The sequence below is a fragment of the Leptonychotes weddellii genome, chromosome 1, assembly GCF_054177405.1.
Source record: "Leptonychotes weddellii isolate Sample4059 chromosome 1, ASM5417740v2, whole genome shotgun sequence".
NCBI classification, from domain to species: domain Eukaryota; kingdom Metazoa; phylum Chordata; class Mammalia; order Carnivora; family Phocidae; genus Leptonychotes; species Leptonychotes weddellii.
In genome coordinates, this window is record NC_138369.1 from 186,395,832 (window position 1) to 186,417,565 (window position 21,734).

The 21,734-nt window shown below is 41.2% G+C and overlaps 1 protein-coding gene across 1 annotated transcript in view; it reads right to left on the reverse strand.

The window, feature by feature from the left end:
* Positions 1 to 4,081: 4,081 nt before the first annotated feature.
* Positions 4,082 to 21,734, reverse strand: part of KCNJ6 (potassium inwardly rectifying channel subfamily J member 6) — a 260,887-nt gene continuing 243,234 nt past the window's right edge. The window contains exon 4 of the mRNA XM_081799984.1: positions 4,082 to 20,557. Coding sequence (XP_081656110.1) covers positions 20,232 to 20,557 — 326 coding nt within the window. The 3' untranslated portion in view covers positions 4,082 to 20,231. The remainder of the gene's footprint in view (positions 20,558 to 21,734) is intronic.

The window sequence follows — 21,734 nt, forward strand, 5'->3', positions numbered from 1 at the left end:
TCTCCCCATGCACAGATATATTAGTTGCAGGTGACTAAGTGTCCCATTTGGCCTGGACCATGGTGGGTGAAAGCACAGCTCAAGGTATTGGTTCTCCAATTTCTGGCAATATGGTTCGTCAGGGGGAGGGGGCAAGGGGTGGTGGAGTAAGTTCCACCTAATTTGTTTCTCCTGGATCTTTGGCCCGGCAGCCTCCCTTTTGCATTTCAAAGTGTGACCAAGACCCCAGAGACTGTTTGTTTGGATTGCATTTGACACCAATTACCTTGGTCAAGCTGCATCCTAGGGCCATCTGAACAGCTGTCCGACTGCATTTCTCATCTTGGGCTTCTCCCATCCAAGGCTTGTTAAGGCCCATTAGCTGGTTGTTCATCTCTTATGAGCGTATCATTTTATAGGGCATACTTCTTGTGGCTTCCACACAGGTAGAAACCCAGGAATGACAGGAATAGCGATCTTGACGGTTGTCATCAGGGAGCCACTGCACTGCTCTAACTGGAATGTTATTAAGATGATGAGGTTCTGTTTTTCTCATTGTTGTTTTTTGTGGGAGAAGAGGTAAGTGAACCACAGGGGAGGAAGTGGAGGAGTCCTGGTGAGTGCTACCCAGGAAAGTGTAGAAGGGGGCAGGGATGATGTCCAACTCAGGCAGAGAGAGTTAAACCTTTCACTTCACCGTTCCAACCCCAACATCAGAGTGGAGGGGATTGCTGTGCCCTTCAATGTGGCAGATGGGGTTTTCCTGAGATGACCTCAGTGGTGCATGAACTTGCCCTTCCGCCATGGTGGAGTGGGGTCTCAGCTTCCTCAAGTCTAGGGTAGGCGTGGGGACTGTGGTCAACACAGTGTGGTGACAAATTGCTCAGTTCCTGGTGCTGTTCTTCACTGAGCAGCTAGAGCTTCTCACCTCTTGGAAGCACTGTCCTGTGAGAGGTGAGCCACCTGGAGATGTCCATACTGTGAAAAGCCCATGTCCTAGGCCATGAGCTGCCACTTGGAGACAGAACAAACTGAGGAAACTGAGGCATCAGCTGATGGCCCAAGGACCTGAGACACACCATCTTGGCATATCTTCCCCAAATTCCTGACTCACAAAATCGTGAGCAAAATAAATGATTGTGTAAAACCTCTAAGTTTGGTGTGGCTTCACATGGAGCAACGTGTTAACTGGGACATTTAGTCAAGACAAGACTGGTCACACAGCTGGTTTGGGGAGGAGGCTATAAGAAAAGATGCCCAATGAAATGGTAGATAAAAATTTCACCTGCTCTCCAGGTAAAAGTGAAGAGAGGGGTCTGGTATACCATCCCTGTGCCTCGATCTTGCTTGTCCTGATGACTCCCTGATCTTGCTGCCTTTGGGCGTGAGCAGGGCACTTGGAACAATGAGTATACACCATCCACACCCCCAAGGTCTCAACATTTGTTTTGCCACTTAGCAAATGCCTACTAAGCATGCATCTACTAGGCACACGGAGACAAGAGGAGCCAAACAGACACAACCTAGGCTCTCAGGGTCTTACAGTGCAGTGGACAGTCCCAAGAAATCCCTGCATGTCCTCCAGAGAGGAAGGCCACGCAGAGTGGAGTCACTGCCCAGACATGGGGTAGCCGTGGAGTAGGGGTGGGCATACTGGGAGTTTGGTGAGAGAGAGAGAGCTTGGAGAGAGACCCAACCAGGCCTCGTGGAGCGACCCTGCTGAGGAAGTCACTGACACCCCATCAGCTAGTTTCCTCTAACCTAAGCCAGTGTTAAGCCCCTGCAGGCCTTCACTCCTTGGCTAATGTTCTGCTGCCCCCTCCTGGCTGGATCCTAGTGACCCTGTCACACGGGTAATGATGGTTGGTGCTGGTTTCTTTCTCTCAACCTGAATGGGTGAATATGCTGGATCATCTCAGAATGTTTGATATGTAACTGACAGTATAACTTCCAATTCAGTATTATAATTGAGTGATTATAATTGTAGCTTGCAATTATAGCAAGAAAATAGCAAATTGCCAAAATCTAATTTTGGACTAAATATTATAATCTCTGTGCCCCTGTTTTCTCAGTTAGAAAACGGGACTATTATTACCGATTATGCAGGGCTGTAAGGATTAAAGGTAATGTATACAGAATACCCTGAACCTATATGTTAATATGCTAATGAGTGGTTGTTGTTATTACTGTGGGTGTGCCCGTGATACAACCAGAGTCCAGAAAGAGGAGCAGTCATCTGCTTGCCTTGAGCCTATGAAAGTGGAAAAACAGTGTTTGGTTTTTTTTTTTAAGACTAGCCTGGTGGGAAAAAAGCTGGAAATGAGATTTAAAATGTATTGACTGTGGCCTTCAGCAAGGCTTCTCTGTCATCAGTTTACCCACTCTGGTAGGGATAAGCATGGTTTGAGGAGCTGGTCTTCTCATTTTTCTTGCCTTTGGGATTCCTTGATACTGCAATGCAGGGAAGAAGGGCCTGGTCTGCTCAAAGCATCCTTTGGGGATGGAAGTTAGCTCTGAAGTATTCTTTCTAGGGATGAGTTCAGGATTTTGAGAAAATGAAGCATGAAGTTGTGATTTAGGAAAATTATAACCCTAGCAATTGTTGAGAAGACCCAAGATCATATATTTCTTTATAAGAGAAGAAAGATCATATTGTTTGAGCAAAACTTGTGAAAGGATGTATGCATTGTGCTGGCTAAAGAAAGCCTAAAGTGACATTCAGGAAAGCATTAGCTGTGAGAGAAGCTGGATGTTCAGAATCCCCCCTCTACTGTGCTCTTCTAAGTCCTCTTGGATACAATGTCCATCCCTCCTGATGGGCCCTGCCCAAGTGATGAATGTGGAAGCACTTGCCTCTCTGTGGGGTATATACTGATCTTAGTTACTGTTAACCAATAATAGGTGTTTCAGTGGCTGCTGTAGTCACTTGAATGGCAAACTATGAATGTCCTACTCTTTCTCTTCCACCATTTACCCTGCCATCTGCTCATCCATCTGTCTGTCCATCCATCCACCTGCCCACCCATCCATCCATCCACCTGCCCACCCATCTTCTTATCCATTCACCCATCCACCCACTCATCTACTACTCACATGCTCATCCATCCACTCACCCACTCATCCATCCATTCATCCATCCATCCATCCATCCATCCATCCATCCATCCATCCAACAAATAAGCATTGAGAACCAACTAAGTGCTAAGCCTTGTGGAAGGTGTCAGGGACAAAGATGAGTGAAATAATCTTTGGTTGTGAGGAGTTTATTGTCTACTGAGTAAGACAGACAGGAAGAGTTAAAACACAGTGCAGAGTTAGTTTATGAGTTCTGAAGACCTGGCTTCAGAAGCCAGCTGGAAGCAAGAGGAGTTAGGGAAAGAAGTCTGACTCCCCTGGTGGCTCTGGATTCACATTCCATGAAGAGGGAACAATGTTTTCAGAGTCTAGGTGGCCTGAGAAGGTGCGTCCTGTCAGAGGAACACAGACATTTAATAAGGAGTGTAATGAGGTGGAAATTTGATCTGGAGAGGGTCCTGGGGCCCAGAACCTACCATTCCTTATAGGTCCAGCCAAGGAGTTTGGACATAATGCAGCACAGTGGTGATTATTAACCTGTGCTCCAAGGTCAGGGGCCCTGGTGCACTTGGGCTTGAGGTGCAGGCTTCTGAACCTCTACTCCTGCTGTATCAGGGCAACTTTGCTTTTGTCTGATTTAAATATTGAGCTCCTGCTTGAGAGTTCCTTCAGAGGAAAGTTTTTGCAGCTTAGTTTGAAACCCACTGGAGTGGATGATGGGGCTCCAGGTATGGCTTTAGTCAGGGAGTTGCTTTAGACAATGCCTCTGGGGTAATGTGGAGGGTGGTTTCAGAGGAGTCAGCAAGAAGCAGAGATGGGGTCTCTTCCTTTGGTGCCTGAAGGAATGGATGCATCTCCATGGGTTTCTGCTGGGCATAATGAGTGCTAAGTGGGACAGATGCATAAAGGGCTAGAGGGATGCAGATAATGGCTTAGTAACTCTATCAGACACAACAGTGATACCGGGCAGGGATCCCATTAAGAAAAGTGGGATGAAATAGCGATGGTGTCCTGTCTTGTCTCAACATCTGGCAGCTTCTGAGAAAGGATGTAAACTGGGTATATTTTTATGTTACTTCTTTTGTTCATGTTATAGTGTTCAGTGGTCAGCATGACTCAGAGGCTTCCTTTATGCCTCCCTGGAGAGGGCTGGCTGGCCATGCTACCAGGTTTCTCCTGGGTGAGGAGCCGGAGCTGAGGTGCTGGGGTCAGGCAAAGCCAACACCATGCAAAATGGATGACTGAGAACATGAAAACTCTTTTAGGAATGTTTATTTAGTTTAACATTGGACTTTATCATGTATTGTTAAACCCCTCTGACTGAGACATTTTGGCTGTGGCAAGTGGCCGGATAAGCTGCCCTGAAAGTCCATAGGTCCCTTTCATTATTTAAAGTTCCACGAGGTGCAAATGGCAAATGGGTATGAGTATAAGATGGGTCTTGCTTGGGTGGGCAGGTGTGGGAAGGAGCAGAGCTGACTCATTGCTGGGATCTGGCCATAGGCAGAGTCTGGGAAGAGGTGAAGGTGGGGAGGAAGAGAGAGAGGGAAAAGGAGAGAGAGGGGAGGAGAGAGTGAGAGGAGATCATTTCAAACCTGTGATACTCGACAACTTCAACATCCTGACTGGTGCTGTGGCAGGATATGTTGCTTCAAAAACAATTTATATTTCCACCTATAGAAAAGGCTGACTCTTTGGACACACACACACACACACACACACACACACAGAGAAGAAGAAACCAAGGCCATATCAAATTTTTTTTTTATTGTTCCAGTCAAAAAAAAGAGGAACACCTCAATATGTAAACAGTTTCCCTAACACAGCGAGTTCTTAAAGATATATTTTTTATTCTAAAAAAATTTGGCATTGTAGTGATATCTCAATACGTAATTTGTGCTTTCGCATGTAGCATGCTTTCGTCTCATTGTCCGTGCACAGATGTACTTGGAGTTGAGTAAAGGGAGTTACAAAAAGATCAAAAGGTGGGTCAGGAGCCAAACCAGTCCTTGTGCCCTTCCTGGCTTTCCTTTCCAAAAAGCATGGTGGGAAGGTTGACAACACTGACTTTGGAAGCAAATCTTAGTGACTCATCACAAGGAAAAGTCAGAAGCCTTGGTAGAATTTTTTGAAAGATGCATTTCCTTATTTTCTTTCTGTTCATCTCTAAAGGATCATCTAAAGGTTTTGCTTGAATAAAACTTTATCTTGTGCATGTGTTGTTTAATATCTATATTTCTCTCCTATAATAACCCTTGTTTTATGATTTTGCTGGACATGTAGTTTACTACTAATTGCTGTTGAAATTCCACCAATGATTTATTCTGTTTTTCACAGATTCACTGAATCATTTCAAAGTGCTTGAGAGTTTTGTTAAGGATGTTTTGCCTTTTTTCCTGTGAACGTTATTATTTAAAAAAAAAAACTCAATCCTGGAGATTTAAGAACTTTTTAAGTGCTATGGTGGGCTTATTAATAAATGCTGCCTTACTATTCCTACCTTAGTCTGTCTTCCTTAGCCTGAAACCCCAAGTCTTCTACAATTTAGCACCAGTTTTCAGAATGAATATTTTATCAAATCCTACAATAAGCCATCCCATACCATCTAGGCTGGCCTAGGCACCACCCCCCAGTCTTGCTTTGTGTATGTCGATCTTTGGACTCTCTCCCATGCTGGTTCCTCACACTGAAAGGAAGATTCCCTCCTGGGTCTGTATCTTCCAAATCCCACCCAATCTCCAGGAATGTCAGAACAAATGTCCCTCTCTTCCCCGTGAAACCATTTCTGATTACTTACACAGAAGCTGATCTGCTTTCTTTGAATTTCAGAACAGTTGTTGTACCTTCCTTATTAGGTTGTCTTATTTTTAAAACTAGAGTAAGTTAATATTTCTCTTTATGCCTCAGTTTATTTATAAAGTGGGAGTCAACATTTGGTCACAGGGTTTTGTGTAGTTCAATTCACTCAGCACAGTGTGGTCACATGGTAAGAGCTGGTTGCCATGAAGTTGTAGGCTTGTTGAAGGCAGAGGAGTATGTCATTATTTCTTGGCCCTTACAGCAACCTGCCTAGGACATTGCCCACTATACTACAAATGTTCATGGGTCAATACTCAGTCAAGTAATTGTCAATTTAGAACAATAAAATATGGGACATCCACTAGCTTTCAGAATATTTTGAGTGGAGTTCTGTCCTTGTCTAATTTTAGTTGGCAGCTTAGATCCCTGAGAATGGAGATATGAGTATGTGCCTCCTCCCAGCATTAGTGAATTTCATGCACCTTGAAAACCAAATATTTTATTACTTTGTAGAATGTGAGCATCTTATCAAAAACTCAAGTTCTTAAAACTCTGGGAACAATGTTGAAGGTCAAATATGTCTGTGCCTTGTTACTTTTTAGAATAATTTTATTCTCTAGGAGTGGATACTGGAACTGGAACACCAACATGCAGCCTAATGACCCCCAGCTTGATGACTTGCTAGGCTTTGTTTTGTTTAAATAATTACTAACAGTTCTGTGTGATGGTAAGAATGAGAACTTCCAGGTCAATAGAAACATGAATGTCTAAAAGACATGCAGCCCTCAAACCAGATTAAGGCTTATCCTCAGTTTCATAGATTCAGGATTAAAAAGACTACTGAAGTTTAGGTACTGCTTTGGACTTTTGAACTAGTGAACTTTCCAGAATAATTTTCTTTCTGTCTCAGGAAATGGCTCACAGAATGACTCATATTTTATTGGGCCTTCTTAAGTATTTCAGGCCTTAGTATTGTACTACTTTGTTAGGAAAGGCAAATACAATGAATTATTTTTCAATTAATAGTGGAAAAGAGTGATATGCCTGACATGAAACAGTTGAATTAAAATGTTATGGTTTAAGCTCTTTGCCTCCCTAATTATGTTCTACTTGATTTAGTATTAATTTTTTTTTTGTCCTGGGGTCCTAGATACATACTTCAGGGAAGGTAAAGGTGGATTCAGGTTAAAAGCAATTTGCCAATAACCTGCTGGAGCTGATTGAACTATTCATGGATGAGCCAGCAAGATGTAGTCATGCACTTATTTTCTATCCAAGATGCGAACCTTTTTGGGGGCTTTTATCTACTATAGAGGAGACTATAGTGCTTGTCTAGTAACACTTCATTTTTCTAGAAGGCACCTAACTCATAATTTGTCTATTTGCTATGGGGTTTAGTGGTGGTAGAGGAGAGAAGGATGTGTTTGGTGAGGAGATCCTGGAGACAAGTGTATGGATGGTGGTAAAATTTCATTGCTGCCAGCATAGGAATTAGTGAAACTATTAAAAACAACTAAGACTTAAAGCTAAACCATCTGGGGCTATCTAGTTTAGGGGTGGTATAGACTGGAACTGCTATTAGAATCATAGAAGCAGACATTGGGGGATTTAAATGCTTGTTGAAAATGACAAGGAAACTAACACCAGATATTTTCTGAAACTCACATGGAATATTCACCAAGATAAACCGCATTCTGGGCCATAAAACACACCTTAACAAACTTGAAATAATAGAAATCATATAATGTCTTCTCTAGTCTACAGTGGAATTAGAAATCCAACAAAAAGATAGTTGGAAAAATCTCAAAATATTCAAAGATTCAACAACACACTTCCAAATAACAGGTCAAAGAAGAAATCTTAAGATAATTAAAATTTTTTTTGAACCAAATGAAAATAAAAATGCAATTTATCAAAATTTGTGGGATGCAGTGAAAGCAGTACTTGGAAGGATTGGGAAGGAAGAAATAAAATTATCTTTGTTTGAAGATGACAAGAATGTCCATGTAAAAAAATCTGAAAGAATAACAAAAAACATCATAACAAGGTTGCAGGATACAAAGTTAATATACAAAAAGTCAGTCACTTTCCTATATATCATCAATGAACAAGTGGAATCAAATTACAAACACAATACCATTTACATTAGCATTCCCCCAAATAAAATACTTAGGTATAAATCTAACAAAATATGTATAAGATTTATATGAGGAAAATTACAAAACTCTGATGAAATATAACAAATGAACTAACTAAATCGAGAGATATTCCATGTTCCTGGATAGGAAGACTCAATATTGTCAAGACTTTGTATTGTCAAGTTCTTTCCAAATTGATCTACAGATTCAATGCATTTCCAATCAAAATCCCAGAAAGTTAATTTGTGGCTATCAACAAACTGTTGTTAAAGTTTATATGAAGAGGCAAAAGACCCAGAGTAGCCAACACAATATTGAAGAAGAAGAACAAAATCAGAGGACTAGCATTATCCAACCTCAAGGCTTACTATAAAGCTAGAGTGATCAAGACAGTGTGATATTGGTGAAAGAATAAACAAGTAGATCAATGGAACAGAAGGCCCAGAAATAGAATCCTATAAGTGTAGTCAACTGATCTTTGGCAAAGGTGCAAAGGCAATACAGAGAAGCAAATATAGTCTTTTCAACAGGTGGTTCTAGAAAAACTATATACATTCACCGCCCCCCCCCCGCCTCCACAAATCTGGACACAGACCTTAAACGCTTCACAAAAATTAACTCAAAATGATTTGGATGTAAAAATGCAAAACTATAAAACTCCTATAAGATAATATATGAGAAAACCTAGGTGATCTTGGGTATGGCAATGAATTTAAAAATACAACACCGGGGCGCCTGGGTGGCTCAGTTGGTTAAGCGACTGCCTTCGGCTCAGATCATGATCCTGGAGTCCCTGGATCGAGTCCCACATTGGGCTCCCTGCTCGGCATGGAGTCTGCTTCTCCCTCTGACCCTCCCCCCTCTCGTGTGCTCTCTCTCTCTCTCATTCTCTCTCTCAAATAAATAAATAAAATCTTAAAAAAAAATAAAAATACAACACCAAAGGCATGATCAATCCATGAAGGGAAGAATTAATAAGCTGGTGTTCTTTAAAATTAAACATTTTTGCTCTACAAAAGATACTGTCAACAGAATGAGAAGACAAACTACAGATTGGGAGAAAATATTTGCAAAAGAAGGATCCGATAAAGGACGGTTATCCAAAATATTCAAAGAACTCTTAAACTCAACAATAAGGAAGCAAACAGCCTGATTAAAAATGGACAAAGACCCAAACAAGCACCTCACCTAAGAAGATGTGCAGATGGTTAATAAGTGTATGAGAGACGCTCCATATCATGTCACCAGGGAAATGCAAATGAAAACAACAATGAGATACCAGTGCACACCTATTAGAATGGCCAAAATCCAAAACACCGATAGCACCAAATGCTGGCAAGGATGTGAGGCAACAGGAATACTATTCATTGTTGGTGGGAATGCAAAATGGTATAGCCACTTTGGAAGACAGTTTGGCAGTTTCTTACAACTCTAAACATAGTTTTATCATATGATCCAACAATTATGCTCCTTGGTATTTACCCAAATGAATGGAAAACTTTATGTCTAACAAAACCTGCACACAAATGTTTATAGCAGCTTTATTCATCATTGCCAAAACTTAGAAGCAACCAACAGTATGTAAATGAATATATAAACCATGGTACATCCAGACAATAAAATATTATTCAGCCCTAAAAAATGAGCTATCAAGCTATGAAAAGGCATGGAGTACTCTTAAATGCATACTACTAAGTGAAAGAAGCTAATCTAAAAGACTATATGCTGTATGATTCCAAGTTTGTGACATTGTGGAAAAGGCAAAACTCTAAAGACGGTAAAAAGATCAGTAGTTGTCAAGGGTTGGAGGAAGGGAGAGATAAATAGGCAGAGCACAGAGAATTTGTAGGTCAGTGAAACTATTTTGCATGATACTATATTGGTGGATATGTGTCATTATACATTATATATTTGTCAAAACTCGTAGAATGTACAATACCAAGAGTGAAACCTAATGTAAACTATAGACTTTGGGTGATAATGATGAGTCAATGTAGGTTCACCAATTGTAACAAGTGTACAACTCTGGTGCAGAATGTTGATAATTGGGGAGGTTGTGAATGTGTGGAGTCAGGGAGATGTATGAGAACTCTCTGTACTTTTCATTCAATTTTGCTATGAACCTAAAACTGTGCTAAAAAAAATAAAGGTTATTAGTTAAAAAAAAAGACGAGAAAACTATTTTTGAGAAGTCCAATGATTTATCCAAGACCATATAACTCATCTGGGGATGGAACAGGATCAGAATCCTGTTCTGAGACTGAATCTGAGTTTCCTACAAAATGATGAAAAAGGAAAAGGTTGCTTTATGACCCATTGCCTGTGAGTCCAGGGAAGCCTAAGTTACATTTTAGAAAGAATACCACCGTGATGGTTGAGGGAGGGAATTATTGTTATTCTTAAGACTGGTTTTCTGGGGGCGCCTGGGTGGCTCAGTTGTTGGGCGTCTGCCTTCGGCTCAGGTCATGATCCCAGGGTCCTCGGATCGAACCCCGCATCGGGCTCCCTGCTCTGCGGGGGACCTGCTTCTCCCTCTCCCACTCCCCCTGCTTGTGTTCCCTCTCTGGTTGTGTCTCTCTCTGTCAAATAAATAAAAAATTAAAAAAAAAAAAAGACTGGTTTTCTGGAAATTCACTTACATGGACTAGCTCATAACTGATTGGGGAGGTAAGTGTGTGTGTGTGTGTGTGTGTGTGTGTGTGTGTGTGTGTGTGTGTGTGACTGCATGTATACTTGTGTGTATGTATATGTGTGTGTATATGGGGAGAGAGGGTTGTTGCATTTGTTAAAGTGTTAGTTACAAAGGACTGGAAACACTACCACCATATCATGCAACATTCAGAGGAGCCTACTTTCTTTTGGAAAAGGAAAAAAAATATGGAAGGTACAAGTAGAGGGGAACCATGGAATAACAAACCACACGTTTTGTTGATTTCTGTTGTAACAGACTGGAAAATAAGATGGAAGAAAAGTCTTCCAGTGTGGTTGTTCAGGTCATGGAAAGTTCTCATTTATTCACTAATGCCCCCTATCGACACGGCCAGCTGACTGGGCAAGCTGTAGACCAGGTAAGCTGATCTGGCATGATTCGCACACTGTTGGCATGACTCAGAGATTTGAACACTACCATCCTCTCTCCAAAAGCAAGCCATCATCTTGAGCAAAATTTCCATGTCCAAAATTTCCCTGAGGTTAGCATCTAGGGGGATTGATGCAGAGTTTTTCCTGATTAGCAGAGTTTACTCCTAGCTGGGTTCATAGGTCCAGACTGAATTTAACTCTGAAAGTTTCAGTGCTAAATTCTACTTAATCTTTCATGCCAATTTAAAGGAGTCTGTTCTCAGGTTCAAAGCCAGATGGAAAACGACAAGTTCATGGAAAAATAGTATTCTAGAGACTTTGCATCCTGGGGGCAAAAATGAACATTTGAAATCAGGTTATCTAAAAAGAACTTCTTGCTTTCTTTTTTTTTTCTAAATTTTTTTCTAAATTTCTAAGTGAAAATTTTAAATTGCTTTTCTTTATACGTGGGCTTATTATTGAAACAGTGTTTAGGCAGAGCTTATTTAATGATTAATAAAATGGCAGCCCTTCAGATATCTGTTACACCAGATAATGTGAATTTAGTTTTGGAATCTCTCTCTCTCTTTTAAAGGCAAATGTGATTTGGGTGTGGGTGTGTATGTGGGATGGGAATGATGGCTTAAAGAACAGCTTTTTTAGGAGCAGTTTGGCCACCACGTGCATACTATCCTAGGAAGAAGGGATAGTAATATCCTACACCTGGCCACTGAATGAGTACCTGTTTGCCTGGGCATTGCCCCATATCTCCTAGGATTCCCTGAAGGCTGTCTGCAGGTGGACCAGCCTTTGGGAACTCCAGCTCTTGGGGCCTTTGCCAGTTCTCCTCAGAGACTCCATGGAAAGGTTTATGCTGATAGGCTGCAGGTTGCCATGGCAGCAGCCATGCAGGCCTGGGTAACCAGGCGCCACATGGGTGCTTGGTTTTTCCCCAGAGCACAGTCTGTACAGACAGTGGGGGAGCAAAGGCCACTTTGCCAACATAGGCATATATTTAGGTCATCATTTCAGAATCCTGTACACGTGTGGGAGTTCACTGTTGTTCCTGTATAACTCTCATTTTAGAAGCTGATCCACTGGGCTGAATAAGGATATTCAGGATCATCTTTGGCAAGCTGGATAGCCTAATTGCATGTTGAAAGGGACAAGAAGATTCCCCTGGAAAAGTCCAGCTGTCCCTTTGGCACAAGACCTCACTTTACACTCTGCTCAATAATGGGCTGATGTCATAATGCTCAGCCATTACTCAGGAGCTCTCAAGGTGTATATGGGGGCAGAAATGAAAAATTCTACCTTTTTGGTCTCAGGTAGTCAGACGGTGAACATATTATGTGCTCAATTAAAATTGGTGGTGGACAATTAGGTGGTAAGAGATGGGACTAGCCTCAAAATGGGTTCTTGGCGGCCACTCAAGAATGGAGCGGAAACTCAGAAGAAGGTGCCTGGAAAGATCACTTTTGGTGGTGAGCCAAGGGAGGGATTCAGAAAGAGGAGCTGGGTAGAATGCCTGGATGATGACCTGTGGTAACATGATAACCCTGTGGGCACCTGGGGACAACATAAGTTGTGTCTCCAAGTGTTGCAATCCAGGGGAGTTCCTTGCAAATAAAGAGGAGACTCTTGACAATGATGTCCTTGTTTGTTGGTTCCTGTTAGAGGAAAGAGAGGGTATGTGAAATTTCTTGGCCAGGGCAACATATGGATTGGTCCAGGGGTAGGTTTGAACAGATTAGACCCCCTTACTTAAAAAAAGGAACAGGGTCAGACCATCTAGGCTGATGGTTGGGATTGCCTGATAAGCCAATTGAGTTTGTGCTCACAGCATCATAATATTAAAAAGTGAGGATTTCCAGAGGTTGAAGAACTAGATATGTAAAGGGAAAAAAAATCATCCAGGTAATCACCATGGGAAAATGAGAACTTTCTTTGGACTTCCTTACACTTACTCCATTTACACAGTAGTATTGTTTGGTTTTGATTTATGTATGGGAGGGGCACCCCTGTGCACAGGGGATTCAGAAAGTCTTACTTCAGTTCTCCTTGGGAGAGTTGTCACCCCTGATCCAGATATGTGTTCTGTAGGGTCAAGAATGCTAGCCAAGATAAGCTCAAAAGACACAGAGTCCCTTTGTCTTCTGGGGGAGGGTGTCATTGTCTATATGAGCAGGAACCAGACCTGGAGGGAGAGGCTCACCCAGAAAGCCTGCCCCAGGTTGGCATGGCCAAACTAAACCAAGGGAGTGTTGCTCACACCCACTGCCATTTGCAATAATGCTGAGAGATGATGCCAGAATGGCACCAACTGGATCTGAGAACAGTGTTCCATCTCCTTCTCTAAGAATAGTGGCCACAGAGCCAGAGGTTCTGATCATGCACAGCGGATGGAAGCTCACCTCTCTGTGCTCTAGTCAATCCAGTTCTGTAGCTGTGTTTAGTGCTGATGACCCAACATTGACATACTCCATAAGGCATTCAGCCTGGGCTGGGTTTTAGTAGCCAAAGAGATCTGAGCTTGGGCTCCTAGGACTTCTTGCTCCTTTGGATGAATATTTTATGATTTCTATCAGAATTTTAGAAATAATGATGCATTACATGTTTATTTCACTAGTGCCTGTTAGTAGTGGATATTTACATTGCCTGAGAAAAACAGCCCTTCATATTCTTATAAAGATTGGCTGGTTTATATCACAGTATTTATGATCAATGTTAATACAATGGGTGCAGAGTCTTAATCTTGAAATGGTCAATTACCCTTTGATTGTAGAAACTTTTCATTCTCTGAAATCAAGATCTATTGCCTATGTGGTCACAATTCTCTGGCTGACCACAGAGCACATTAGGATTCACGACTAGGGGGTAATATCTAAAATTAACTTTATAAAAGCCATTTTCATTGGTGATAAATCTCCATCACTTAATCATGCTGACCATCTCAATGGCTATTTTTGCATGTCTCAAAATATTTTGCCCTTGTTTCCTTCTTAGGACTCTCCTATTTGAATTAGGTGGATGCATCAAGCTTTCTTTTACCAAGGCAATGAGGCCAAGTAAAAGTTTGACTCCTTTTACATTTATTTAAGTTTTATGGTATAGAACTTTGAGATTTCTTTTTTTCTCACTTAGCTATTATGCTGTTCCATGCAGTTGCAGGGTCATGAGCTTTTTGCATCATCTAAAGTTGCAGATATTATAACTATTTAGATTTAGACACAGGACCAAATTTATCTCAGTTTCCATCATTTATATTTCAGCAGGATATCACAATGATTTGTGACAAAAATTTTTCCCCCACCCAATTTCCAGGAAAGCACTCATAAGAGAACCTGATATATATTTTTTCCAATAGAACTAAAGAGATAAAGAACCTCACTTGTCTGACTTATGTCTGGCCTTGGAAATGCTTTCTTAGAACACAAGTGAGTTCAGCTTAGTGATACTAAAGAATGTCTCAAAACTCCAGTGTCTGGATTTCTTGGATTCAATATTTCTGTAATTACCGATCTTTATCTCATGCTGAAGATTCAGAAAGTGACAAACAATCTGGCAACCCTTTACTACTCTGTTTCTCCCTGAGCTCTTTTCAAAGAACCTCTTGGTTTTCCAAGAGAAGCATCTAGTTCTTAATTCTCATGTTAAACTTTTGGCCAAGTTGCTGGAGAGAGCCAGAACTAGGACAGCTAGACATGAGCAATCGGTTCATCTTTATCATGTTGATCAATTGCAGGCTAGAGAGAACTAGCAGGAAGACCCAAGTACAGCTCCATAGTCCAAGGGGGCATAAGAGAGAAGACAAGTTAGGGAGGGCAAGCCGGATTGATATGTGGCAACCACTGCAAGTCCAGTTCACGCTGTTGGTCAGAGACATGTGTCCCAACTATCTACATATTTAAACACCTATAGGTTCCAGCGATGCAATGTTTCAGTCACTGGACTGGAGATTCACATTTCTTTTTTGTTCATTAAGGAGTTGTTTTACCTTATCACTTTCTGCGTTGGCTGCTCAATCTTGGCTGGTTATTTATTTAGCACTTCGGGGGAATGGTTACAGAAAGGGAGGACTCTTCCTTTGACACCTGACTGTATGACTGTGTCATTTTTTCTTGGAAACAGATCTATGAGTGACTGCAATGCATTTATATTGGAAAAGAATGTCATCATTCTAAGTTGTCCAGGAATCTCTTAGTCGCACAGTATAACATTTAATAATTAGTAGTACTTAATACATGAACAGTACTTAATAGTACTGTATAGGGGTCGGCAAACTTTTCCTGTAAAGGGTCAGATAGTAATATTTCAGTCTTCTGGCCATATGGTCTCTGTCCTAAATACTGAACTCTGTTAGTGTAGTGTGAAAGCAGTCATAGGCAATACACAAATGAATGGGTGTGGCTGTATTCCAATAAAATTTTATTTATGGACACTGGAATTGGAATTTCATAAAATTCTCACATGTCAGAAAATATTCTTTTGTCTTTTTTCCCCCAACTTCTTAAAAGTGTAAAAGTCATTCTTTGCTCACAAGTGGCGCAAAAATAGGCAGTGGGCTGGAGTCTGTGAGTAGATTTGGTTTGCCGACACTTTCTGTAGTAAATAGAGACCATGGCTTAAGACTTGGCCCCTGGATTTGAGACTGGGATCTATTATTACTAGACTTGTAACCTTGGGGAAGTTACTCAGTTTGCCCAAACCCTAGTTTTCTTTTTACATTATAACACTCAAGCTCTCATGGTGGATTAGAATTAAATGGCATAATTTATGCAAGTGTTCTGAATGTCCCCAAATATAGCACAATGTAGACAACTTAGTAATATTGTTTTGTTAATATATTATGTACTGATATTGTGCTTTGTCAAAATCTCTTCACAGCCTTACAGAGCTTTTGACTTCTAGATGACACTGCATCGGAAATTCTCCAAGACATTAAGGGCAGAAATATTAGGAAGAGTTGTGTTTTACTCCATTTTAAATGAAAGGATTACATTTTCTTAAACAGGTTGACCATAAAGTCTAGAAACAAGATAATATGATTTTACTATATTGTAATACAATATCAATGAATCATCTATTATGTATATACTGACTATATTTTTCAACTTTATAGCCATCCATTGAAAGGAAATCATAGAAGATACTGTTTCCCATTTATGTAGGGTGTTTAATTTCCAACTACCCTTTTGACTTTTCTGAGTCACGTAGAGTATTGCCCAAGTCAAGGAAAGAAAGACTGAAAACTAGTCAGACTATTGGCAAACTATCTTGGAAATGACTATGAATATTTTGATTCTTTTTATCTTGAATTACTCAGCTAATCAAATGATTTCACATTCTTTGGGTGAGTTCAAGTAGTTTTCTAATGGCGTTTTTATAATTTCTCTCTCCACCAGCTTCCACCTTTCTAAACAGTTTCTGAACATCCCAAAGATATTGGCTTAAATCTAAATTAAAAAGCAAAGGGGAAAAAGTAAGAAGCCTGAAATGTAAGAAAATGTAGGGAGGGAAAGCATAAGGATGTTGCTCTGGAGACTTCAAAATTTAGGCTTTTGAATGAAGTCATAAATAATTTTTTAATCCTAGTACAATGAGAAATAGACATTTCAGAGCCCTAATTTGGTTAAACCTGCAAGAGAAAATTGTGCTTAAGAAATTTGTTGACATTTTTAGAGACAATAGCTGGATTTTTGTTAGGGAACACAGATACTGAACTAAGTCAATGGACCTGGCACTGGGGAACTAGGGATAGCACAAAAGAGAGAGACAGACAGAGGAAGGGAGTGGGGGAAGAGGGAGTTCCTTCTCATGGACATGGAGTGGCTATCTGTTGGGTCAATAGGCTGGAATGCCATGTTATGAGGGAATGGATAAGCAATGACCTGGCATTACAGTGATTACAAATACATTAATTCAAAAGAGTATCATTTGCCCAGGGGACAGCCAAAAACATAAACCGTTTTATTAGTTACATGAAGTTGACTTATAAACAAATAGGTTTTCCAGTTGGAAAGCATATTGGGGTGAGTGGAAGTGAGAATCTGAGGGTCTCAGCAGCCCTTGGGGAGGTCATGCTTCCAGCTGAGTCTGCCCTTTTCTCCAGACTGGGGTCAACTGTGGCAAACCGTAACCCTTTGGTTCAAAATTCTTATCTGGCTATCAGATCCCACCATGCTTTTATGGAAAGTGACTCAAACACACCAAACTAACAGACCAAAATATCAAGTTGAAGGTGATCCTCATTAGTTATGGGTATTGTTACATTAAAATAGGCTTATTTATTTTCATAGCACTTGATTTCCTAACAAAGTGACTGTGTGAATGGGGACTAGATATGATGGAATAGAATGAGTAGAAATTGTGGGCTCATCTTTGTTGTACAGTCTTAATGAAAAACACCATTCAATTCTTGCTGCTTAGAAAATTCAGTCTTAATGAACTTCTTTCAATTCCAAATTTTAACAGTTGACACAAAATACACTGTTAAACTGTGTTATCAATAATTGTAGAAAAATAGACATGTTTAATAGGGACATTCTAGTAAAAGGTTCTTCTGGAGCATCCTTGTTTAAAGATTCAGAGGCTCACATTACAAAAACGAGATTTGGTTCATGTTCTGTCTCCAACTACATTGACACCAAAGACAATGAGAAATAGGGGGAGACCTCAGCCCTGGGTGCCCTGGCACAGACAGAGACCTAACACGTGTGCGTGACCAAAGGGTTGTCAAGGCTCTTTGTTCAGTTGTGCTAGAGGGCCCTGAACTGCTCTTCCAACCAGACAACAGGATGTGTGTTGTCCTTTGAGCCTTAGTAATGGATTAAAAAAGGCCCACTGAGTCATCAAGAGATAAATTAGCAGACTTTTTGCAGCCCATGCTTCATCTTTCTTTGTGCTACCATGCCTTGCCCTGCAACCCTGGGGATGCTGCAGGGTTAGTGCCCCCAAGTCAAGGGCGCCTTTCATAAGGCTACAGCGAGGTAAGGCCACAGTGCCTCCCCACAGCCTGGCAGGAAGTGTATGGGGCTCCCTCCTTCTCCTCGACTACAACCTCCTCCTTGGATTGTGTGGAATGAATAAATGATTCAACAGATTTTCAATGCAAAATGTGAAATGTTGGCAAACAGGAAAGGGCTACGGCCAACAGTTCTGTTTCCAGTTAAGTCCAAGTGCCAAGAAGCAGGTGTCCTGATGCTAGGTCTCAGAAATGGGAGAAGAGAGACCCCTGTGTTAAACTGAGGAGCCACATTCCTTATCTCTGGGACATGCTTTTTAGTAGACAAGGTCCCCAAACTACAGTGAAGGCCTGCGCAATCTGGTCAGGGAAGTCAAGGGCAACAGGGAGTGGGTGATAGCTAGTTTGAGTTCTTTGACCTCCATGGCACAAAGCCTCAAACTGAGCACAGCCATAGGAGCTGAAAAGCAACTTGAGTTCGGTCAATGAATATTTACGATGGGCGACTGTTCTAGGGAACAAATAGTTTAAAATTGTGAAATTAATGTGAAAGATCTGTTACAGTGCAAAATTTCCACCTGCCCTTGAGATTTTGTCTGACATTCTCTTCCATTTATCTTTTTATTTGAATTTTTTTCATCTTGAATTTAGAGTTTTAGTACAAAATGCTTTCCTTCTCTTTCTCTTAATCTCTGTCCATTTATCTTTGCAGATTAAAATGAATTAAGGCTGCAGTTTTTTGCTTGTTTTCTTCTGATTGGGAGACACTTTGGATTTGATTTCCCACCTGTGGCACTCTCTAGAAAGATTTCGTAGTCACCTAGATTGTTGATCTAATCTCTGACTATTGAACTCTCGTCATTTCATAATAATAAAAGAATACAAATAATAATAAATACAAATGCAAGAAATGCTGATGGATAAGCTGGTGGGGACAGGAAGAGAGCCAGATGGAGTCAAAGTGTGTTAGGTGAATGATTACAATATATGTCTCCTACTACGTGCCTTCATGAATGTCATGGCTTTGGACCGAAACCATCTTCTGCTAAATTACCATGTCTCATTTTTTAAGTCTGTAGTTTCTTACGATTACAGAGTGGAACAGCTGGAGAATCCATGGTTTTGTAGAAGAAGAGTTTCCCAAACTCTTGTACTACAAAGGGTGACAGCTCATGTGAAAAGCATAAACACATCATTGGTGACATGCCAGATAGTGTCCTTCCCCTGGAATATTCCCCCAGGCTAGTCAGGGAGGCTCCTGTTACTAATAAAAGAGACCTCAGTTTTGTAAACATTTCATAGTATATCAGCATATTGGTGGTGGGTTTTGCCATGTACTAGACCTCCTAACTTCCCCCAGATCTATGGCTTATTAGATTCAATGAAAAGATCAGCAAGGTAACAGTGGGGTGCCCAAACACTACCAGTCTGGGACATGGAACAAAGGCCATGCACTAAGGGCCAGTGGTCAATGGGACCAAAGAAATTAAGAAAGCAAAGACATCAGAACAGAAATGCCTACTGTACAGTGGGAATCTTTTTTTTTTTTTTTGCATCTTATTTCTAAAGTTATATATCTAAACCTACATTAATTATACATTTATGTACATTATTTAGAAGTTCTGTTCTATAGTACTTTTGTACATGCTGGGTTTTATTACTAACTGCAAAAAGAAAGTAATTACATAAGGCATATATATGTACAGTGTTTTGTCTTTACCTGACCTGGGTCCTATAACTGCAATGCTGTATGGGGCAAGCACCTCACCCTGTAGATGAAATTTATTTGAATCTATAAAATTGAGGGTTATATGCTATGTCTCACTGCATGAATAAATAGGCACCAGAGACCTAACTTGTCATGTCCCAGGTAAAATCTTTGACACACTCTTTGAGTGATCTGGTATTGTACAAGACATGCAGGTAAGTAGCTTAAATCCCTAGGAGTTGGATGTGTGGTATTTAGGGAAGAGAGCAAGCTTGGGCCACAAATGAGGGCACGTTGCACCTTAACCAAATCCGTGTCTACCTTGTCAATCTGAGTAACTGAGAGAGGGCAGGTAGATATTTTACACCTTGAAGATTTGTTTTCTGGTAATGTCAAAATTAAATATAAATAAATAAACAACCAAGTAAGAGAGACAAAAAAGAAAGAGAATGAGAGACAAGAAAAGGTTGTGTGAGGGGAGAGGAGAAGGAGCTACCCAGCTAGGAAACTAAACTTTGGATTCGTTCTCTAGGTTTGCCACATCACCATTCCTTTCTGTTTGTTCCTCGAGGTTCTTTTCTTCTTCTTCGGTCTCCAGTTCTGCATGTTGGTTGAGTTTGCTGGACACAGACCAACTCAGGGGCAGCTCCGCCCTACTGGCTAGCTCAGCCAGCTCTTTGGCACTGAGAGATGGGGTGCTGGTCTCATAGGTCTCGTGGAAACTGTTGTAGTCGACCTCATAGAACCCGTCTTCCAGCGTCAGGACAGGTGTGAACCGGTAACCCCACAGGATCTCACTCGTGATGTAGGAGCTCCGAGCCTGGCATGTCATCCCTGCAGAGAAGGGAATGGATGGAGGCTTTATTATGTGTAAGTGCGGGCTTTCCGTCAGCGAGGGGACTCAGTGAGCTGGGTGTGGCTGCTCGGGGCAGCTGGTCAGACTGTGCCCTGCACGGGGTGTTATTCATGTTGTAGACATACACTAACACACACAGGAGCATGTGGTGGAGCTTCCTGGACTTTTGGGGGGCCTTCCAGGGGACAACATGAGAGTTCTGGCTCACATTAAACCACACTTGCCTGCAAGGCCATGCACACACACAGGAAAGCGTGTGGTGTACACACTCATGTGGCTGTGCCTTGTCTACTTTTTGCTCTGGGAGAAACTGGAGGCCATGACTCTGGTCTCCCATTGCTTTTAGAGGCTTTGCCTGAGTCCTACTGAGACTTGACCATTCTGGCCACAGACTTAGGATGAAATTTGGTTTATGGAACTATGCTTAGGATGGCTTTAAGCTGAATGCCATGGATTACTGTTACTGTCCCACTACTATGCTATGCAGTCTATGACTGTGGCCCCCAAGTGAGGTTGGAAAGGATGCCCACCTGACTTGGCACTTTCCCCAGGCTCAGTGGGGATAGTTATTTAGATGGTGCAACAATATAATACTTTAATGGCTTTCCCCCTCCTTCTTAAAAATAAGAAGTCTTTCTCTAATTTGCACAGAAATGCCATATGAGCTACTGGAGCCCAGGAGTCAGGAGCAGCTTTATTTTAATGTGAAATGACAGAATGAGGGAAACTCCACCCATGTCCTTAGAGAAGAAAACTAGGTAACTGGCTTGGCATAAAATCTGGGTAATGCATTGGTGCACTGCTCAAAGGGCTCTCTTATGAAACTTCTCAGGATATGGAAGCATCCATTGAGTAGTTCCTGCAGGGATGACTTCCCCATTAGCTAGGCCGGTCCAGGGCCTAGGGCCCACAGTGCTTTCAAGGACCCATGAAAATTCTTCTAAAATCAAAAGAAAAAAAGATAAACTTTTAAGCAGAAGAAAATGTTAATATAGTCATCTTTATACTAATTAGACTGTAAAATGTAATATAATTAAACCATTTTTGGGGTCCACAAAGGTAAAAGTACCTAAGACTCACAAAAGTCATCCTGTGGCCACTGTTCATTCATTCAAGAACACAGCCAGGCAGTCCGGATGTCATTCACTGGGAGAG